The following is a 24,302-nucleotide window of genomic DNA, read 5'->3' on the forward strand; positions in this document are numbered from 1 at the left end:
AAGTCACAGATCCTGAGCAAAAACCTCAATAACTTCCCAAACTATCCCAATGTGTGGCTGAGTTTTGGAGACGATGTTATTTAAGTGTTTAATCCTGCTAATTTTATTATTTTGGGCTTACATTTGTATAATATCTGATTATGCAAATAATCCGCACATATATAAGGTTTTACGTCGTACCATACGACAACCTCGAAACCTAAGGCGTGTTAGGACTTACGCTGCGCAACATGATTGTGCAGGAGCCTAAAGAGTGTGTGAGGATACGTCGCGCTGAGCGAGCTACCTCGAAGTCCTATGGGTTGTTATTTAGACTAAGGAGTGAGAGATTGTTGAACAAGATCCTCTTGCTGCTTGATCCAAGCTCATTGCAGTGCTGCCCACAAAGTTTGACTCCAAGCTCCTCGTCGAAGTAGCAGCCATAAAGTCTAAGGTTCAAAAGGTTTTACCAGGTGTTCCAAAGTTTTAGTTATGTTGTCATTATAGAGGGGTTAAAGTTGATTAGAGCGACATCGGTTAGGATCATACGGTTCCATCGTTCCGGTACCACTATTTTCTTTTGAACTTACTTAGCTTAAACGAGTTGCGAAACCCATTTAAGCCGATGAGATCTCGTTAGCAACCGTGGGTTAACTCCTCTGAGGGACTCCCGTAAATTCAAAAAGACGTGTTATGTTTTTTTTTTTTTAGATTGTTTTGTTTTGAAAGAAAAATTTTATTAAGTACTTGCATGATGTGTTAGAGTAAGAATAAATTGCAATGATAAAACAATAACAAATAAAATATACCTATGTACGTGGCGTATCTACTGTTGTTATCCTTGTTGCAGGTTTAACTCACAAAATACAATATAATTTGCAGAGAATTTTAAATAAATTGCAGAGAAAAGAAGAAATCAGTAAGAAGTAGACTAAGTCGTAACAACTGCTAGGAACTCCAAACAGGTGATCCTAAGGTTTCCTACAACTCCTGACTGCAACTAGCGAGCTAATATGGTGATCCTACGACCACCTACGGCTCCGAGAAACAACTAGCAAGTGGACGATAATTCCTATGACTCTGGACAACAGCTAGGAACTTCGAACATCACCTGCATGGCTTTCTGTGAACTCAAACAACAATGGGCAGCACCTATGCGGCTTCCTACGAACCCAAAAAAGTGGTGGGCAGCACCTAGATGGCTTCCTGCAAACCCAAATAGCGGTTGGCAACACCTATATGGCTTCCTACGAACTCGAAAAGTAGTGGGCAGCACCTAGATGGCTTCCTGCGAACCCAAATAACGGTGGGCAGCACCTAAATGGCTTCATACGAACCCAAACAGTGGTGGACAGCTCCTAGATGGCTTCCTACGAACCCAAACAGTAGTGAACAACACCTAGATGGTTTCCTACGAATCCAAATAGTGGCTTTGAAGTGCAAACAATGCTTACGACGCTTCATATCACTCCAAACAGCAACTATGAAGTGCAAATAGTGCTTACGATGCTTCCTATCACTCCAAACAGCAACTATGAAGTGAAAACAGTGCTTAAGAAGCTTCCTATCACTCCAAACAACAACTATTAATCACCAAACAGCACTTTACAGTGTTTGGAAAACTCAAACAGCACATATACAATATTGATAACCTCAAACAACATATAAAGTGACTTTTAAGCTTCCCACAACATTCTACAATATCTGGCAACCTCAAACAACACATATACAGTGACTTTTAAGCTTCCCACAACACGCTTAAGCCTTCAAACAGTTCTCATGTAAGCCCAAGACATCAATTTTAAATGCCTCAAAAATTAGCTAGGAAACCCAGCCCAAAATAGTGTGTAAACTCTCCAAAATCAGGCCCAAAATGATGTTTAAGATAATCATAAATCAGTCCCAAAACCGCCCCCACATCATCACTTAATGACCCCAAATCGACACCCGCAATGATTCCGAAACAGTGAATAAAAAAGCCTTGAAACAATGTTTGCATGTCTCCAAAACAACATTTTTTTAAAGCTCCAAAATGACACTTTAAAATGTCTCAAACAACAATTTTAAAAGGATTCTAAACAGCAGTTTGAAAGCCTTCAAACAGTAATTAAAAGGCCTCCCAACAACAGTTTAAAATAACAATCAGAAAAAGGATGAGCAACAAAAATATGTTCACTGCAGATAGGGAGCTCAAAAGGTTTCCAACAACAAATATCTCAAACAGAAGTAAGATAATTTTGAAGCAAGATAATAGTGGCATAAGCCAACATTGAAAGAGTCTATGTTTAAAAACTTTAGCTAAAAAGGACACCCATATTACCATGGTTTCACGCACACGTAAATGACACGAAAATCGTTGCATATTTTTTAGCAGGACGCGGGCCCAAGATCAACCCAGGTTCGACTCAAGTCCCATTTAGGTTGAACATGGGTCAGCTATTCCAGGTTGATTCACTAACATAATTTACAATTTGAAAGTTCAAGTTTCAAATTAACCGCCCAATTTCTCCCTAATTGAATTTAATGAAACATTTTGACTTTTCGCTTCTGCCGATAGAATCTGACTAGAAACCATTTAATTACCCGCTCACCTTCCCGTAACGTTGCCTTTTGAAATCCGGTTTACAAAATCATCCGAGTCTCCTCCTCCCCTCATCGAATTTGGCTTCTCCTCTCTGCACCGAAAGGAAGTGCTCTGTTCATTCGCATTCCTCAGGAAGAAGACACCGAGAGCTCCCGTTTTCTTCCCATCACTCACCAGCTCCCCCTTCCAGACTGTCCTGCTTGCCTCTCCTCTCTGCAAGAGACCGCTAGATCCTACTTCCCGCTACCTTGCAGCATATTGCATTATTTTTTCCTCTGTAAATTGCTTGTGAAACTAAAAGAGATTGCATAGTGTTTACTTTTTGAAAAAAAAAAAAGAGGTTAGTGTCAACAACAAGTTGACATTAATAAACAATTTTACATTGCAAAATCACTTGCCCAAAAGTCTCTATTAGAAAATAATAACAAAGACAACAAAACAGATCTAGAAAAGCAGGTTTGACTAAAATTAACTTGGCAAGGGCAAAAGGAAAGAATCTGAAAGAAGTCTATGCACTACGTAGGGTACCATATTGTTTTCTAATAAGGATGAAATTATGAGCAGCTTTAGTGATATCAGAATTAGTTGAGATGTGGTGTACGAAAAAAAATAAACTTTTATTAATATAAAAATGGTGTTACAAACGACTCAACAAAAGAAAAATATAATAATAGACGAAACCCTAGCTAGAGCTATAGGAAGAGATTCGAAGGTGCTAACGGCATCGGCGGAGTGAGCGGTCATTCAGTAGATAGGTTATTGTGTGTGGTTGGTTGTAGGTGGATTGGCTGGCAAGATCGTGGAGGAAGTAGGGATGCAGTAGAGTGGTGGAGGAATGTGGGGGTGGTAGGTGGCTAGTGGAGTGGTAGAGGAACGTGGGGGTGGTAGGGAAAAAAAGGATGGGTGAGTAGTAGCAAATAAGTTTAAAGTTTACAATACCACATCGAAGCATGATACAACCTAAACACCCTAATAAGAGAGAAGAGGCTCCACACAGGAGGTTAGAAGACAACTTTTAGTAGAACTATCTCCACACACTTAGGGGACAGCTTTTTATAGCCTCCTACTCTAAAACAAAAGGAATGGTTGGAAAAGACAAGATGAACCTAGAGAAAAGAAATAATCAGAAGAAGACAAAGTGGAACAGTCGCGAGACAGCCCCTAGGTCGCGAACAATCGCCACCCCCTCTCGCCTTCGTGCGTGACCGCGAAGGGTCGTGAAACCATAACAGTGGGACCGCGGTCGCGATCCTTCTCCAGAGATCTTGAAGTTTTGGCCCCAGCGGGATCTCCTGCCACACTTCGGGGCGGATAAAGCTTCCATGTCAGTCTGCCAGGGTTGGGGAAGCTTCGACCTTGTTTGTTAAAGCTCCGGGCTCTTCAAAGTATGGTGTTAACTCGGCGACGTTGAATGTGGCTGAAATGTTATGGTCCCCAGACAGGTCGATCTTCTACGCATTGTCGTTCAACTTCTGAAGTATTCTGAAAGGGCAATCTGCTCTCGACTTAAGCTTCCCAAATGATCCTGCAGGAAATCTCTCCTTATTTAACAGGATCCATACGAAGTCTTACTTCCTGAAACATTACTTTCTTCCTGGATTTATTTGCTTGTGCCTGGTATTTTCAATTCTACTTAGCAATTTCCTTACCAACTTCTTCGTGGAGCTTTTGGATCGCGTGAACTCGTTTTGCGGCATCCTTGCTAATTTCTGAAGATGGCAAGAGCGGCATTAATTCAAGTGGCGTGAGCGGATTGCGCCCCTACACAATCTTGAAGGGAGTTCATCCTATAGTTTGGTTGATGGATCGATCAGTTATAGGCAAGTTCAGCTTGGGCGAGGATGAGATCCACTGTTATATGTTATTTTTCCCAAGAAACACCTCAGAAGTTTACCGAGGCTCCGATTTACTACCTCTGTATGTCCATCTATTTGTGGATGAGTTATCGAGCTAAATTGAAGCTTGGTGTCGAGTTTTCCCCATAGTGTTCTTCAGAAGTGGCTTAGAAATTTGATCTCTGTCGAAGTTGATGGTCTTGAGAATCCCATGCAACCTTACAATTTCCCTGAAGTATAGATGGGCGCTATGAGAGGCGTCTAGTGTCCGGTGACAAGGTACAAAGTGGGCCATCTTGGAGAATCTGTCTACTACAACATTACAAAATCCTTGTTCCTTTGTGTTCTTGGAAGCCCGGGCACAAAATCCATGATGACGTCCACCCACGTTGCTTTTAGTACTGTAAGTGGTGTGTATAATCCGGCGTTATAGGCCCTTGTTTTTGTTAGATGACAAATCATGCATTTCTTGAAAGGTCGTTCTACATCTCTTATAAGCTTTGGCCAGAATAAATGCTCTTACGAGGGTGATGGTTATGTCCCTGCTAAAACGACGTGCTAGTCCTTCGTTGTGGCCTTCCTGGATAATGGCTTCCCATATTGAATATAGGGGAATGCACAACTGACCCTGTGGAGCAAATATCCATTTGTGAAGTAATATTGTCATGATGACTTCTCGTGAGATTGCTCCCATATGTTCTTGAAGCCTTCATCTGTTCCATTTAGATCCTTAATGACCTTGAAGCCCACAACTCGCGCCTGCATAGATTTGATGAATATGTGTCAACGACTCAACGAATTTGCTACACGATTCCAGCTTCCCGCTTTGTGTTTTAGTACAAATTGAAATGAGGCTAGATATTCCAATCAAGTGGCATGTCGTCCTTTTAGTTTGTTATGTCTCTTGAGGAATTTTAGGGTCTCATGATCTGTAAATAGTGTAAACTTATTTGTTAATAAGTAACGACTCCAATGTTCCAGAGCTCTTACAATGGCGTAGAATTTTCTGTCATAAGTCGAGAGTATTTCCTCCTGGACTTGTTATTTCTCACTTAAGAAAGAGATAGTGTGTCTTTTTTGGCTTAGTACCGCACCAATCCCTACGTCGGAAGCATCACATTCTACATCAAAAAGTTGGTTGAAATTAGATAGTGCTAGCACGGACGCCTAAATCGCCTTCTCTTTCAGTGCGTCAAAACTGTCCTGGGCAATGGTTGTCCAAGTAAACTCCTTTCCTTCCAAAAGTTCAGTAAGAGGGGGGTGATAGTGCTGAAGTCTTTGATAAATCTTCGATAAAAGAATGCCAACCCCAAGAATAGTGGCAGTATTGTTGGTACCTCTCTTTCTTCCTCGCTTCCTTTCAAGAGGACTAATGCTAGTATTATCAAGACATCTCTAACTGACGGCAGGAAAGTGATACGAGAAATTAATGCTACCTCTCTATCACTCTCGCCTTTGGTATCCTTAGCAAGCAGTAAAAACATATGTTTCTCATCCTTCTTGAAAGAATAAATATTTTTAAACCCGTTGGGTTGAGCTTTGCGATCAAATTGCCAAGGTCTACCTAATAGAATATGACAGGCGTCCATAGGAATTACGTCACACCATACTTGTTCATGTAGCTGGTCTCAGATGGAGAAATCAACTAGGCACAGTTGATCTATACGTATCTTTTTTCCCTTCTTCAACCAGGTAAAGGAATATGATTGTGGATGCTTTTGTGTCTAATCTTAACTTTTTTACCATGAGCATGGATACCACGTTCTCGAAGCTGCTACTATTGATAATCAGGCTGCACACCTTCCCCTTGAGGGTGTAATTGGTGCGAAAAATGTTATACCTTAACAGGATTGGTCTCGCACGGGCTCAGACAATAGTATTCATTAAATAAATAATTCTTCTCCTTCATCGCCAAAGAGCTGAAGCTCTTCTTCTGGACTCTCCTCCGATTCCTCATCGACCTCCTAAATTGCGTCTTCATCTGTGAGGGTGACAACACAGTTAGTTGGGCAACTGGAGACAATGTGACCGTAGTTGTGGCATCAGAAACACTTCTTGGCTGGCACTGTGTTGGAGGAACTACCTTTTTCTGGCTTCTTTCCGCCCTGATCTACCCTGTCAGTCCCTTGTCCAAGTCTGTTATTTCCTCTCGTGGTACCCTTGTCGTTTGTAGCGATTGAAGGTGACTGCTTAGTTGAAGGTGGTGGTTTGAACGATGGCTATTGTCTGCTTTACTTCTGTTGTCTCTTCACTTTTAGAGCTAGTGTCTGGACATCCCCCAACGTCCAATATGGTTATAACTGTACCACATTGCTAATGGTGAGTCTTAGGCCTCTGAGATATCCAGTGATCATGTGCTCCTCTGGCTCTGTCAGCTCGTACTTTAGCTGCAGGTGGTCAAACTGGATCGTGAACTCCTAACTTATTGATCTCGTTGATGCAAGTTGTGGAGTTTTAGAAACGTGTCCCGGCGATACTACGGTGGGAGAAATTTTTTCTTCATTGTCATCTTCATTTTCTCCCACTTAGTTATCTTCTCATTTCCGTCCCCCTCTACCTTTGTAGATTCTCCCACCATAATGAGACATTCTTCTTTAGTGTAATTTAATTGCAACTCTCTTGACTTGCTTGTCCTCTGATACGTCTTAATAATCGAAGATCCGTTCGACTGTTTGCAGCCAGTCGATAAACTCATCGGGGTTCATGTTTCCCTCAAACTATGGGAGGTTCATCTTGCCCTCTGACCTCCATAAACGGCCTCATCTCTCGGCCTCTTTTGATATTAGATACCAAAACGGCGCGACTGATATTCTTCATCATTGTGATCTTCTCTCTGGAACGGATTAAGATCCTCATCTCTATCTTCCCTACGACTCTCGATCACTGTCAAAAGTAATCTCTTCCCGGTCCCCAACACCTAAATCAGCTAGTCTCTGTTGCCCACGACAAATTTCACGTCGGATCTCTTCCTAAGTAGAGTCTAATGTATCCCTTCGTGGTGACATGGCTAGAGTTGGGAATTGGAAGAAAAAAGTTGATGGAAGGTGAATTGGACAGAAACGGAGGAAAGAGAACACTAGGATAAGACTAAGGTTGAGTTAACTCTGATACCAAATGATACCGAAACTAGTTAAGATGTGTTGTAATACAAAAAGTAAACTTTTATTAATACAAAAATGGTGGCACAATACGACTCAACAAAAAGAAAATATAATAATAGACGAAACCCTAGCTAGAGCTATAGGAAGAGATTCGAACGTGGTAGCAACGTCGATGGGGTGAGCTGTCGTTGGGTAGGTAGGTAATTGTGTGTGGTTGGTTGTAGGTGGATTGGCTGGCGAGATCGTGGAGGAAGTAGGGGAGGCAATAGAGTGGTGGAGGAATATGAGGGTGATAGGTGGCTAGTGGAGTGGTAGAGAAATGAGGGGGTGGTAGGTGGCTAGTGGAGTGGTAGGGAAAAAGGATTCGTGAGTAGTAGCGAAGGAGTTTGAAGTTTACTACACCAACTCGGAGTAGGATACAGTCGAAGCAACACCTGTCGTCGGTTATAGCCCTAACAAAAGGGAAGAGACTCCACACAAACGATTAGAAGACAACTTCTAGTAGAATTGCCTCCCACAAATTTAGGGAACAGCTATTTATAGCCTCCTACTCTTACACAAAAGAAGAGGTTGGAAAAAACAAGAAAAATCTAGAGAAAAGAAATACTCAGAAGAAGACGGAGTGGAAAGCTCGCAAGAGAGCCCCCATGTCACAATCTCGAAGGGATTTCATCCTATAGTTTGGTTGATGGATCGGTTATAGGCAAGTTCAGCTTGGGCGAGGATGAGATCCCACTGTTATATGTTATTTTTCCCACGAAACACCTCAGAAGATTATCGAGGCTCCGATTTACTACCTCCGTATGTCCATCTATTTGTGGATGAGCTGTCGAGCTAAATTGAAGCTTGGTGTCGAGTTTTCCCCATAGTAATCTCCAGAAGTGGCTTAGAAATTTGACATCTGTGTCAAAGGTGATGGTCTTGAGAATCTCATGCAACCTCATAATTTCCCTAAAGTATAGATCGGTGATGTGAGAGGAGTCTAGTGTCCGGTGACAGGGTACAAAGTGGGCCATCTAGGAGAATTTGTCTACGACAACCATTACAAAATCCTTGTTCCTTTGTGTTCTTGGAATCCCGGGCACAAAATCCATGATGACGTCCACCCACGTTGCTTCTAGTACTGGAAGTGGTGTGTATAATACGGCGTTATAGACCCTTGTTTTTGTTAGATGACAAATCATGCATTTCTTGAAAGGTCGTTCTACATCTCTTATAAGCTTTGGCCAGAATAAATGCTCTTACGAGGGTGATGGTTATGTCCCTGCTAAAACGACGTGCTAGTCCTTCGTTGTGGCCTTCCTGGATAATGGCTTCTCATAGTGAATACCGGGGAATGCACAACTGACCCTGGTGGAACATATATCCATCTGTGCAGTAATATTGTCATGATGGCTTCTCGTGAGAATGCTCCGATATGTTCTTGAAGCCTTCATCTGTTCCATTTAGATCCTTAATGACCTCGAAGCCCACAACTCGTGCCTGCATAGATTTGATGAATAGGTGTCAACGACTCAGCCAATCTGCTACACGATTCCAGCTTCCCGCTTTGTGTTTTAGTACAAATTGAAATGAGACTAGATATTCCAATCAAGTGGCATGTCGTCCTTTTAGTTTGTTGTCTCATGAGGAATTTTAGGGTTTCATGACCTGTAAATAGTGTAAACTTGTTTGTCAATAAGTAACGACTCCAATGTTCAAGAGCTTTTTCAATGGCGTAGAATTTTTTGTCATACATTGAGTATTTCCTCCTGGACTCGTTATTTCTCACTTAATAAAGAGATAGTGTGTCCTTCTTGGCTCAGTACCGCACCAATCCCCACGTCGGAAGCATCACATTCAACCTCAAAAAGTTGGTTGAAATTAAATTGTGCTAGCACGGAGGCTTGAATCACCTTTTCTTTCAGGGTGACAAAACTGTCCTGGGCAATGGTTGTCCAAGTAAACTCCTTTCCTTCCAAAAGTTCAGTTAGAGGGGGGTGATAGTGCTGAAGTCTTTGATAAACCTTCGATAAAAGAATGCCAACCCCAAGAATGGTGGCAGTATTGTTGGTACCTCTCTTTCTTCCTCGCTTCCTTTCAAGAGGACTAATGCTAGTATTATCAAGACATCTCTGACTGACTGCAGGAAAGTGATACGAGGAACTAATGCTACCTCTCTATCACTCTCGCGTTTGGTATCCTTAGCAAGTAGTAAAAACATATGTTTCTCATCCTTCTTGAAAGAATAAATATTTTTAAACTTGTCGGGTTGAGCTTTACGATCATATTGCCAAGGTCTGCCTAATAGAATATGACAGGCGTCCATAGGAACTACGTCGCACCATACTTGTTCATATAGCTGGTCTCAGAAGGAGAAATCAACTAGGCACAGTTGATCTATATGTATCTTGTTTCCCTTCTTCAACCAGGTAAGGGAATAGGATTGTGGATGCTTTTGTGTCCAATTCTAATCTTAACTTTTTTACCATGAGCATGGATACCACGTTCTCGAAGCTGCTACTATTGATAATCAGGCTGCACACCTTCCCCTTGAGGGTGCAATTGGTGCGAAAAATGTTACACCTTAGCAGGATTGGTTTTGCACGAGCTCGGACAATAGTATTCGTCAAATGAATAGTGCTTCTTCTTCGTCTCCAAAGAGCTGAAGCTTTACTTTTGGACTCTCCTCCTGGACTCTCCTCCGATTCCTCATTGACCTCCTAAATGATGTCTTGATCTGTGAGGGTAACAACACGGCTAGTTGGGCAGCTGGAGACAACGTGACCGTAGTCGTGGCATCAGAAACACTTCTTGGCTGGCACTGTGTTGGAGGAACTATCTTTTTCTGGCTTCTTTCCACCATGATATACCCTATCAGTCCCTTGTCTGTTACGTCCTCTCAAGGTACCCTTGTCGTTTGTAGCGGTTGCAGGTGACTGCTTAGTTGAAGGTGGTGGTCTGAACGATGGCTATTGTCTTCTTTGCTTATGTTGTCTCTCAACTTTGAGAGCTAGTGTCTGGACATCCCCCAACGTTCAATATGGTTGTAGTTGTACCACATTGCTAATGGTGAGTCTTAGGCCTCTGAGATATCATGTGCTCCTCTGGCTCTGTCAACTCGTACTTTAGCAGCAGGTGGTCGAACTGGATCGTGAACTCCTAACTGATTGATCTCGTTGATGCAAGTTGTGGAGTTTTAGAAATGTGTCCCGACGATACTACAGTGGGAGGTATTTTTCTTCATTGTCATCTTCATTTTCTCCCATTTAGGTATCTTCTCATTTCCTTCCCGCCTCCTCTGCCTTTGTAGATTCTCCCACCATAATGAGGCATTCTTGTTTAGTGTAATTTAATTGCAACTGCCTTGATTTGCTTGTCCTCTGATACGTCTTTATAATCGAAAATTCGTTCGACTGTTTGCAGCCAGTGGATAAACTCATCGGGGTCCATGCTTCCCTAGAATTCTGGGAGGTCCATCTTGATGTCAATTGCCCTCTGACCTCCATAAACGGCCTCATCTCTCGGCCTCTTTTGATATTAGATACCAAAACGGCGCGACTGATATTCTTCATCATTGTGATCTTCTCTCTGGAACGGATTAAGATCCTCATCTCTATCTTCCCTACGACTCTCGATCACTGTCAAAAGTAATCTCTTCCCGGTCCCCAACATCTAAGTCGGCTAGTCTCTGTTGTTGACGACAAATTTCACGTTGGATATCTTCCTGAGTAGAGTCTGATGTATACCTTCGTGGTGACATTGCTAGAGTTGAGAATTGGAAGAAAAAAGTTGATGGAAGGTGAATTGGACAGGAGTGGAAGCAAGAGAACACTAGGATAAGACTAAGGTTGAGTTAGCTCTGATACCAAATGATACTGAAACTAGTTAACATGTGTTGTACTACAAAAAGTAAACTTTTATTAATAGAAAAATGGTGGCACAACACGACTCAACAAAAAGAAAATACAATAATAGACGAAACCCTAGCTAGAGCTATAGGAAGAGATTCCAAGGTGGGGTGAGCTGTCGTTGGGTAGGTAGGTAATTGTGTGTGGTTAGTTGTAAGTGGATTGGCTGGCGAGATCGTGGAGGAAATAGGGGAGGCGATAGAGTGGTGGAGGAATATGAGGGTGATAGGTGGCTAGTGGAGTGGTAGAGAAATGTGGGGGGTGGTAGGTGGCTAGTGGAGTGCTAGGGAAAAAGGATTGGTGAGTAGTAACGAAAGAGTTTGAAGTTTACTACACCAACTCGGAGTAGGATACAGTCGAAGCACCACCTACCGTCGGTTACAGCCCTAACAAAAAGGAAGAGACTCCACACAGAAGATTAGAAGACGACTTCTAGTAGAACTGCCTCCCACAAATTTAGGGGACAGCTATTTATAGCCTCCTACTCTTACACAAAAGAAGAGGTTGGAAAAGAAAAGAAATACTCAGATGAAGACGGAGTTACTCGGTTTTCATGCACCACATCAGCATTTATGCAATGCTTTCCAATTTGATATATGCTAGATAAGAATAAACTTTACAAAAGCATAAAATTAATGCTTCAAGGAAGATGACTGTTACAAGTCCCATAATCAATAGCCTTAAAAACTCTACAGATAAGAAAATCTAGAATGGTCACCTATACAAAGGAAAAGACCAGAAGTAAGAATGAGATTCAAGTAAAGCATTAGAAAGTACCAAGGCACCACAATCAATAGATGTTATGAAGTTAACTTAGATGGACTTCTCAGTTAGTTTATTATCTCGCAGGATGATTCAACATCCAAATTTTTGCATTAGATAATAGTTAAACAACAATTTTGATTGAAAAGTTTAATGTTTTCTGAAATATTTAGAGCTGCAAAAGAAACAGATTCCTGCTCAGAATTTTTATATCACATTCAACAAAAAAATTTTATCATTATGTGCACTTTCAATTACAAGATATCAAATGGGTACTTAGTAAAAGATTTTTTTCAATCTTTATAATTCTTCAGAAGTTCCACCAAATCCTACAAATATTCGGAAATTGATAAAAAAGAGTTGACGCTTAGAAAAAAAGGATTTTGAACCAACTCTTTAGCTCACCAATAATTACAATATTTTGATAAGTAACAAGAAATGCATTAACATTCATTAGCGCTCTGCAAATCTAAAGCTGCATAGAGCAAAATGTTGAGAAACTACCATCATGAAACAAGAAGTGCTTTTCCATGCATATGCGTGAATGCACAGGAGCCCACCCCTATAAAATTTTTTAGAATCATTATTTAAATATAAAAAATCAAAAAACAAAAATGTTAAATAGACATTCCTAATTAGTAATATAGAGGATTTGATAGAGAAGTATACTAAAGAAATTCATCTCCTTAACAAATTTAGCTCCTTAACAAAAACGTTACCAATAAATTGTTCGAACTTTGATCGTTCCCCGACCTCCCATTCATGAGCCACATGGAGTAATTTTAGAATTATCACTCACTTTCAGAAATGTGAAATTTAAGAGGTTATTTCCATGTCAAGTCCCTCCAAATGCTACTAGAGAAGTTTTTTGCTGAACCAAGAGTTTTGGCCAACTGAAATTTTGTGTTTTGTATAATTTCAGTTACAATTTTCATAGGGGCCCATGAGCTTCAAATGTAAGATCTAAATCACCCATCTCTTTACTAGTAAAATTAGAAAATGCATAACTTTAAGAACTTTTATATCATTATAATTTCAATCAAATGGATCTATATTTTATAAAAGGATAATTTTCATTTCATTAGAAGATAATTGTAAGTTTTGATGTGTAGAACCTTTCAAATAATCTGGAGATCAAAGCTCCAAAAGAAAGAATCAATATATCAGCAACTATAAAGGTAAGGTAAGGCTCCATAGACCAACCCACCACACACACATATTTAGCATCCTACTTGATTATTTGCCTATTCCAATGTTTGTAGATATTTATATTCTTTTATTATGGCATACACATGCTTGTAGTTGTAGCTGGAAATAGGGATAAAACTGTGCAAAGGAGGCCCTTGCCCACCACTGTGCAAAGGTTGTACATATTAAGGAGGCTATGCCCTCCTCCCTCTTTTGATCTAGATTCCTCCAAATGATTGTATATAATTAGAACTCACTCTTTAAAGAACAGAAGTTTCTTCATGAACCATACAAGTCATTACCCATTTTATTTAATAAAAGTATCAAACAATTAGTGAAAAAACATATGTATATAAGAAAATAATAAACCTTTGTAGTTCTAAATATAATAATAAAATAGTATAGCATCCACAAGTCGGGATCCAAATTTGGTTTAAAGTAAACAGAAAAAAGATTTTAGGAAGTAAAATGGTGATTTTGGATAACTTGAAAAGAAGCAAGTCAAAGACAAGGTCAAGAAGTAAGGAGAATGTGGAGTCTTCGGGGTCTGCTTGGGGCAGTAGCGATTATTTGACGAAGCAGTTGTAAAGTAATTGCAGAAGAAGTTATTGTTCAATAAGTTGCAGTGACTCTTACAATTTTTTTTTTATTTCAAAAATTCAGATGCTTTTTAGCAAACATTGCACTTAACAAAGGTCGGGTTATAAAATGCAATTTTTCGCCACAACTTCTTGAGAAAGTAGGCAAAATGATGTTTCCCCAAATGCCCCAAAGGTGCGGTCCAAACCGCACCGCACCGCCATCAGCCCGCCAAACACACTCTTAATGAGGTTAGGGTTGCACAACACAAGAGCTTAAATCTTCTTACATACTTTTTTCATATGGCATGGCCTTATTGGCAAAATAGGGATCACTCCTTTCTGATTGAGCTCATTTAGAACTTCAAATCCAACCACCATTACTTGAGCTGTTGTGAGTAGAAAATATCATCAAATAATGCAATCGCCGCCTTGTTAAGAGCTCCTAAGTTATGCTTCAACATATAATAAAATGATGAATGAGATTTGGACCAAAATAGTATGGTGCCCCTTCAACTTGTTTGTGACCATGCAAGTAATTAAGCAACAAGCAAAGAAAATAAATACCCCATTAAACATAAGTAATAACCCAAATTTTTAGTGCTCATCCTATAACATAGAACTGATTAAATGTAGAATAATTTCACTAAGAAATGTAATAGGTTGTCCTCCTTTAGTTAACACAACAACAATGTCCAAATTGGAGGCATCAAACTCCGCCTCATTGCCCTTGTCCAAATTGGGGAGAACCATTCCTACGATTTAATAATCCATTACTTTGGGATTTCAAAAATTGCCTGAAAATTTTGGAGACCTAGGCAGTTGTAGCTTATTAAAAAACAGTAATGAAGCTGCCGAAAAAGAATCTGATGTTCAAAAAGTTGCGGTGGCAATTACAATTCTTTTTTTTTAAAAAAAAATTCAGGCTCAGCTAGTTGCAGCTAGAAAGTTACCACCAGGACCGGTGGGAAAATGTAGATTTCAGCAACAGCTTTTTGAAAAAACTGTCAAAACACAGTTTACACAAACAGACAAATGCAGTGTCGCACTGCCACCGCACCGCCGCTCCAAAATGACCCTAACGGTCTGTTTGGGACAGCTTTGTGGCTACTTTGCTTTTCAGGCTGTCACCGCAACTCTGTTTAGGGAACTGCTTTCTTGCCTCTTTCTAAAAATTTATGTGGTAGAAAATTGTTTTCTTCAACCTAATATGTTAAAGTGTTGTGGCTGCAAGAAAGTTATAGTCTGATTTTTTGAAATTAAAATAGATTTATAATAATCAACGTAGATTTTTAAACAACAGCTTCTGTAGCTGCTCACAATTGCTTCTTCAAACCACTGCAGTTGCCCTGAACAGACCCTAAATGAATATAACTTGTTTCAATAGCTTAAATTATCAACAAAGTTATGGAGTTGAAATGTTTGATGAAATATCGAAAAAAACAAACAAAGAAAATTAATCGCTTTAGAGAAAGCCGTTGCGATTGGTTTCTTAAGGATCCTTTAAACTTTTCAATTATCCATCTTTACACAAGCATGAGAGATGATATAGCTAGGGAAATTTACCTTGTTTGTAAGAGAATGAAACTTATTGAAATTGGCATATAGCTTTCTTTCTGGTAGGTGTTCAAAATTTGTTAGAGGTATTATAGATGTTTGTCAAGGTTATGGCTATAGTGTCAAAATAGACCACAATAAATTGTTGATAAAAGGTCGGAAGATTTGATTCATAATTAGCATAAAAGTGTTGGGCACATTGGAAAGTTGGAAAAGCATAATCGTCCACCGCTAAAAAACACATCTTGTTTTGAATGATACTTTTCACTCATTGCCAAGTTTCATACAAATATGGTGATATTCACTCCATAAATCAACCCTTAGAAGATGGATCATCCATAAAATTGGTTGAGCGATCATCATAGAATTAAAATTTAATATTTAATCAGCAACTTGTTGTTCGCTCCATTATCGTGCACATATTTTCTTTTCTCTCTCTTAGGCATGAGTTGAGTGGGGACTGCACATGGCGCCACTGTTTATCCTACCAACATATTAGCCATCAGCTCACTAACTCGTGAATGTAGCTCCTTTTGTTCCATTCCTTAGGACTCATGAAGTAAATGGGTTGATATAGAATGATTACTCCAATATCAATGCACATAACATTATACTTTGTCTCTCTTAGGCATGAGCTGAGTGGGGACTGCATGTGGAGTCACGCTTTAGCTTAGCAACATATTAGCCATCAGCTCACTACCTTATCATTGTGGCTCCTCATGTTCCTCAGGACTCATTAAGTAAATGGGTTGATATAGAATGATTACTCCAAAAATGACTTTGATGGCATGTTAGACATCACAAGTAATAGGCAAACAAGTGAGAATTTCGAGTAGAAGGATACATTAATATTACTATAGCATGGGATGAATCTTCTCAAAAAGAAATTCATCTTCAGGATTTTTTTCAAGACAGCCATGACCTAAGCAATCTCTCTTTTCCACATGGAGCGTTAAAACATCAAATTAAAAACCATCATTTTTTTCATAAGTACTAACAAGTTCCTTTTGAATAAAGCAGCAATGAGATCCTCCCATCATCTTTCTGAAATAAGTAGGTGTCCTCACAATTATCATGGTAGGTGGTCTCGCAATCTTTCTAAAATAAGTAGGTGTTCTCGTAAAGTCAAATCTCTCAACATATAAAATAACGAAGTAATAAATAGGAAATCCAGAGAGTTAATCAAATAAGAATGAAATGAAAATCTTACAAGAGGAAAACATGAAAAAATGAATAATCTATTTTTGAAAAATTAAAAAATGAAAGAGCTTTAAGTGAAAAATCTTTTTGGAAGAGCATCAAATACAAAAATATGGAGTATAATATATAAAAAAAAGCATGAAGTATAATACAGTTTGGTTTAAAAAATGAAGTTGAGTTAGCTCCTAAAAACAAAAATAGAGGCAAAACATTAAGCCACTGAAATCCTTAAGACTACTTGAATAAAGGGACAACAAGCATTTTTGTTACTAGTATATAAGAAGTTTATTTTGAATCAGGTTTACGACATAAAATGAAGCTATACAAGTCTGTGATGGAAGATAGGTTTTAATAATCATATTATCATAGCAGAATTAATATGAGTTTATATAGTAAGATTTACTAATGGAGAAAGCATTTAAGCTAAGAAAATCAATGCAACATTATACAGGGCTAAGAAAATATTTCAATGCAGCTTTTATTGGTTGTGAGAAAGAATTTCAAGGATTAAATTATGAAGATTAAGAAAATAAGATGCATGTCAAAATTAAGTTAGTTATTAAAACTGTACATAATAATACATAAGTGTTCCTAATCAAAGTAAAATTTAACAGAATACAATATGAAATTGAATCTTTTTTGCACGTGTTAGGAAGATGCTTACAAAGGGCATATTAAGTGAGATTTGTTGGTACATACGATTTTCTAAATGACATAATTTTAATAGGTAAGGTTTTTGCTAAATAAGTGAAATTTTTTACCGCTGAAATTTTAAGAAGATATTGATTTAGCATTTAGTAGAACAAAGATCAATTAAATCATATGCAAATTAAGAAGTGTGGAAATAATAGCTATCACTCAATATTACTAGAAAAATAAGTATTAACAAAATGTGACAGATTTAACTATATTGGAGCTATTATAAAAAAGAATGATATCTTAAATAAATATATAAGTTCAGAGTAGATTGAGCAAAATAAAAAAGTGACTCCAAGTACTAAACCAAAATCAAATATTATTTTATAAAGATGAATTAGTTTGGCTATTCTATATAAATTTGAATGTGCTGTCATAAAAGTTATGATAGAAACAGTTCCACGAAAAGATGCATGTAAGATGATATCATAATTTCATCGCGTGCCCAGCCAGTGTGCTTGTTTTTATAAACGCAGCACATGATATAGGGCATGACAAGTCACAAGTAAAAAAAACAATGAACATTATATATTTTGTAACATGCTAAAAAAATATCATTAACTTACATGGGGTTGGCTACAATTAGTCGGAATAAAATTAGGATATCTTTATTACCATCTTTTTCTTTTTCCCTGCAGACAACAACATTAATTTTCCACTCACAATATCAAATTCCTCGATTCTCTTACCCTCATGGTCAACTCTCTTGTTATTCAGATAGAGCCCTCCTTGCTTCAGCAATCGCCGTGCGGCAGACTTACTGCCAAGAAAACCAGAAATGACAGATATCTCAACTAGCAATGAGTTCAACACCCGATCATATGGTAAGGAGCATGAAGGAACATCCTTCACTATTCCTTCAATGGTATTTGGGTCTAACTCCGTCTCTGCCCCTGACATTAAAGCCTTTGTTGCATTCACTGCTTCGACAAGTCCTTCTTTGCCATGAACAAAGCGTGTTACTTCTTCTGCAAGTCTCCTCTGGGCCGAATTCGGAACATAGCCAGGCCTCTTCATGGCATCCTCCAACTCATGAATCTCCTCCAAGTTCAAGAAGGTTAGAATCTTCAGAAACCTCACAACATCCACATCGGGTACCGAAAAGAAGTATTGATAAAATTTATAAGGTGACAACATAGCAGGCGACAACCAAATGACACCATCTTCAGATTTCCCAAATTTAGACCCATCACTCTTCAGCAATAAAGGGAAAGCCAATCCATGGGCGCCTTCCACCCGCAAAATCTTCCGGATGAGCTCAGTTCCGGCAACAATATTTTCCCACTGATCCCTCCCACCTATCTGAACATTTACACCCATATTCTTAAACATATAAAAAAAATCATAAGCTTGAAGTAGTTGATAGGTAAACTCAGTATAACTTAAACCATCCTCAGACATCAGCAACTTCTTCAGACTCTCCTTTGCCATCATTGTTCCAACCCTAGCATATCTCCCCACTTCAAGAACAAAATCCAGAAACGTAATTTCCTTCCACCAGTCATCATTCAGAACCAATAAATTGCCCGAATCTTCAGAATCTGAGTTCAAAATTTCATCTTTTGAACAACCCATTTTCAACTCAATCTCCTTGTTAGCTCTATGAAGAATTCTATAGACCAAATCCCTAATTTCAGCGCTTTTTATCTCTAGGGTCTCGACGCCCAATTCCGGCCTCTCTAGGCTTTTCCCCGAGGGGTCACCGATCCGGCCAATGGGGTCACAAAGAAGCGCAACGGTCTGGTGGCCGCATCGTCGGAACCATGCGAGAACGATTAGCCCGATTAGGTTTTCTAGATGCAAGCTTCCCGCAGTCGCATCAAAGGTGCAGCAAACTTTAAGAGGTGTATTGTTGGGAATAGAGCAAGCCGATTTGAGATTGTGGCTAGTTATCGAATCCACAAGACCGCGCTCACGGAGGATGTCGACGACGTTGGGGATGGCAAACTGTGATGAGGCCAACGAGGAACAGCAAAGTCGAGAAAAACGGGGACAGAGACGATGCTTAGAGTAGAGGAATTGAGCAGTAGAAGGCCTAAAAAGCGCCGTCAACACTGCGGCTGCCGCTGCCATAGCTGTAGATTGGGCCAATAGTAAGGGGTTGCAGATAACGAGTGTTCCCCTGGTTCACTTGTACATCACATCTGGGATTTTTATTTGAAGGGATGAATTGTCCGCTGTAGGAGAAGAAGGGTCCGAATTTAAATTTATTGAATTAATTTAAGCATAGATATAATATAAATTTTAATTTATGATATATATATATATATATATATATATAATATATATATATATAATTAAATTTTGATGAAGGTATTCTTTTATTTCAGAAAGATATGCCCAACACTAACATCCGCAAGCCATACCCATAAATTTTTTTATAAATTAAAGTAGTTTTATTTTTTTGAAAAAAAATATCATTTTATATACATTTAAATTATTTTTAAAAGAAAATAATTGATTACAATTCATTAATGTAAATTTTAGATACTTACATGCCTATCACCTAATTTTTATGTATTTATATCCTTTACTTTTTATATTTGTATAATCAAAATCTTTTGTATCACATTAAAAATAATACTATTTCAACTTCTAAAGATGAAATATACATGTCCCTGCATAGATTATATGGCGTGTACATAAACAATAAAAATTAAAATTTGTGTTATAAACGTAAAGATATAGGAATTGAGTGGCATGTACATAAATCAATCGAAATGAATTTCAAATTAATTATATTTAATATTTTAGGCGAACTCTATAAATTTTAATTAATTAGTTATATATTATTTTTAAAATTACTATTTTAAATTCCTTTCTAACCTAAATTATTTTATAGCCGAGGAAATTGTAATATTTAAAAAATATTAATTTGATTTAATCAATTTAAACTAATTTGTCATTTAATATATATATTCAACAAATTATTGTCCTTTTAACCAAAGAATATTTGGAAAATATATTTAAATTCTAATTGTTAAATGCACTATTCTTAAATATCAAAAGTTAAAATATATTTTATTTATATTATTATGAATTCAAGCTATGATTGTCCTTCACACATTACACAACACATACCTTTAGCTGCTTCATCATGAATTCCTCTCTTCTTTCACATGATGTTATTAATCCATCAATGCTCATCCCCAATGAGCCCATCATGAACTCCTTTTCCTTTCATACGTTGCTTAAGATAACAATTGTCTATCGATACCTACCCAAGCAAGTCTACAAAATTTCTCTCGCCGAAGCAATCCATAACTACCAACAAAGATCATTATGTCAAGCTGAGTGGATTACTTCTTTTAACTAAATAGACCAGAAACTATGATAAACTGAGATGATAAAATCATAAGACCTTTATCGAGTTTATCATTATTTTCCAGACCATTATATTTAAACTTGCAGTGATAATTTCATGATTCCAATACACGAATATATTGTTAAAATATGCTAAGCATAAATACTTAGTGCACAATGACCAGCCTCAATTGAAAGTGCTCCCTTACTATAGGGAGGAAAACCCGACATAGGAGCTTGATCTTATGAAAAGTATCGAACCTCAAATTTTATTCTAGCAAAATAAAGGCGTAAGGTCACTTTGTACCTAGCTGTGCTGCAGCTTTCTCTTACATTTTCTCCATTCTCATGCACCAAAATAGCATGTATGCAATACTTCCCAATTTCATATAGGCTGTGTAAACATACATGTTACCAATGCACAAGTTTAATGCTTCAAGGAAGATGACTATTACAGGTCATCATAACCATTAGTCTTGAAAACTCTAAAGAAGAAAACGAAAGAAATGGTCATTGCATTGCTATACAAAAGTAAAAAACCAGAAGAATAAAATTTATAAGAATAAGAGTCAAAATAAGGCAGTAAAAAACACTTCATTGCAATCACTCAACTTAATAGAAGTTCTGACGTTAAGCTAAATGGATTCCTCAACTCGCTTTTTATCCTGTGCATGATGATTCAACTGCCTGTATTTCACATTAATTAGAGAGTTAAATAAGAGTTTTGATTGGAACATTTTATTCTATATTGGGAGCCGTAGAAAAGAGCAGATTCTAGTTCAAATTTTTATACCACATGCAATGAAAGGTTTATTATCATGTGTACTTTCATTTGCAGGAAATCAAACTCCTAATTTTGGGGAATTAATAAAAAAGATGAAAGCTTATTAAAGAAAAAAAATTGAATTAACTTTCTTAGCTCACCAATAAATACAATGACTTTATAATTAGCAAGAAAAGTAATATATTTCATTAGCCTAGAGCATTGAGGTAAGTAACATCCATTATGAAAAAAGACGAGTTCTTATCACCCATGACCAGCAAATGCACAAAGCCCAACCCTATAAAAATTTTAATATCATTTTTAAATATTAAATAACAAAATATAAAAAACCAAATAATAAAATGTCAATGATTGCTGAAATTTTACTACAATACCTTGCTATAGTACACCCGTGCTAAAATGAGCCCACTCACTCTCCAATCATAGTAAATAATTTAGGACACAAATTTAGGTTTATTGTTGGATTTGTTCCTCTATGATCATTGGATTGCAATCCGTATGCTTTCCTATAAGATCATTGGACCTTAATTATTTTCCCCGGCTTATTTGATTTATTCCTATTGGAGATGTATATATTTTTTCCCCTCTACTACAAACAAAAATATATAAAATTATTAATTGTTTTATTCCTTGCTTTAATTTCTACATGGTAACAAAGATAAATTAAAGCCTTTCTTCTCATTCTCCACGTTAGGGTTTCCATTTTCAACTTTATCTTTCTTGTCAATACTTCTTTTAGTCACAATGCCTAGGTTATTTGACTTCTCTTCAAAAAAGTCAACCAAGGTTGATGGTGAAAATCATAACAAAGAAGAAGTTCAAGTATTTCAAGCATCTTATCACTTACACAGAAAACAATTGCCCCCGAACCCTAAAAACCTTTCCACAGCTAAAGGAGAAAAATCAAACATCTTATGAATATATCTCTAGAGCCCAAAGACCATAAGCACTTACCTTAACAATAAATTGGTTTCATGATCATGTTATGGTTATAGAACATCGTGTTACTCAGGATTTGTGGGTCTTTTATATTCCTCTCCACAAAAAATAAACAAATAATAAATAAAATAAAAAATAAGGGATGCAATTAGAAAGACTTACTCAAAGATGAAAGATGCATTCATCTCTGAAATAAGAATAAAACTCAATACTATCAAAGAAGGTAATATTTTCATGATTGAATAATTTAATGCCATGAAGATTTATCAGTTGGAGTTGGACTACCATGGTACTACCTAAATCTCAAAATATTCTATTGTGAGTATGTGATGATCCTTAAAAACAAATACTAAAATCTATGGAAAAACCCAAGCATATGAAGAAATTAAAGACAAAAAATTAAATAACAGGTTCGGCTAGTGAAGCTAAAATGACTCAATTTAGATGAAATTGACAAATTTAAGAATTTGCTCAATAAAAAGTCATCAGGATCTTGCTTTCTTGACACAAAATAGTATGATTTCTAATTTATTATATTTTAGTGCATCTAATAATTCTTTTTTCCTTAATGGAACATTGAGGAACCATTGACCACATAAGAAATATTGACAAAATATTTCAAACTTACAAATCTCATCTCAATAATATATAATAATCTTTATCAATTGTTACAGGACACAAAGACATCTTAATTTCTCCAACTTAACCCTCAATAGCATATTATATGCTTCACATCATAAAATAAGCATTTTATTGACAAACAAATTTATCAAAAATTGTAGCTACAAAAGAATCTTTTTTACTATATATTGTGTTTTTCAGGTTTCACACTATAGGGAAGAAGATTGAACAAGCAAGAGAAAAAAGAAATAAATGGGTTATACTTTCATGAAGATTGATATCAGCTATCTTACCCCTTCACCTCTCACACCATCAATATCATCTGAGGACACCATTAGAGATTAGGGCATCATTCTTTTAAAAATATGCAATGTATATTTTTTCTCTTTTCATAAATACAAACATTAAAAATTGTTAATATAAAATATGTAAAATTGCTAAATATCAATATATTTCCTTTTTTGAAAATAAGTTTAGATCCTCTTATCATTGCACATTAATTCATTTTGATATCTGAGAACCCTCTTTTGTTACATTTATTGATGACTGTATTGAAATAGCATGGGTATATCTACCAAAATAAATTTGATGTCAGCATTATACATTATATCTTAACTGCCAAGGTAAAGTGTCAATTCAAAATTTTTTTTTTTTCAATTTGATCATACCCGTGATTATTTTAATCACACATTAGTGTCATTATCTTAAAAAGAGAGTATCATCCACCAATATTCATATTTTGATCAAAAGAGAAAATTGACACCTTTTAGGGATAACTAACACTTCTCCCAGCAATCACACTAAAATAATATTGGAGAGATAATGTTCTAACAACTATCTATTTAATCAATAAAATTCCCTCTGAATAATTAATTAAAAAAGCCTTCTAAAATATTTGAGAGTTTTTTTCATAGAAATAGCTTCTCAAAGATTACTCCCACAATTTTTAAATCAATTGTTTGTGTTTATATTCATAAATATCATAGAAGAAAATTTAATCCAAAAGCTCTCAAGTGCGTATTCATTTAAAATTCGACCACACAAAAAGTATATAAGCATTAACATCTACCTCTAAAAATAATTTTCTTTTTAATAAATATCACTTTTGATGAAACTCATAGTTTCTTCACAGAGAATTCCCAATTTAAGAAAAGTTGGATGATATCTTTTATATTGATATTTATTGAACCTAAATCATATAAATATAAGCCTTGTACATGTACCTCTTCGGTTCTACCAAAGAAGAAACAAATCCGACTAACAAGCTTAGGATTTGGAATCATTA

The 24,302-nt window shown here is 37.1% G+C and overlaps 1 protein-coding gene across 3 annotated transcripts in view; it reads right to left on the reverse strand.

Moving 5' to 3' along the window:
- Window positions 1-24,302, reverse strand: part of LOC110030014 (tyrosine--tRNA ligase, chloroplastic/mitochondrial-like) — a 29,972-nt gene that overhangs the window by 5,071 nt on the left and 599 nt on the right. The window contains exons 2-5 of one of the 3 annotated variants that reach the window (XM_020732549.1): window positions 21,286-21,360; window positions 20,981-21,158; window positions 20,452-20,634; window positions 17,937-19,547 (exon numbers count right to left, since the gene is read on the reverse strand). In XM_020732549.1, the coding sequence (XP_020588208.1) occupies window positions 17,968-19,443 (1,476 nt within the window). In that variant the 5' untranslated portion in view covers window positions 19,444-19,547; window positions 20,452-20,634; window positions 20,981-21,158; window positions 21,286-21,360 and the 3' untranslated portion in view covers window positions 17,937-17,967. The remainder of the gene's footprint in view (window positions 1-17,936; window positions 19,548-20,451; window positions 20,635-20,980; window positions 21,159-21,285; window positions 21,361-24,302) is intronic. The other 2 variants (XM_020732550.1, XM_020732551.1) reach the window with 2 other exon arrangements.

Source organism: Phalaenopsis equestris, unplaced genomic scaffold (assembly GCF_001263595.1).
Source record: "Phalaenopsis equestris unplaced genomic scaffold, ASM126359v1 Scaffold000632, whole genome shotgun sequence".
Classification (NCBI taxonomy): domain Eukaryota; kingdom Viridiplantae; phylum Streptophyta; class Magnoliopsida; order Asparagales; family Orchidaceae; genus Phalaenopsis; species Phalaenopsis equestris.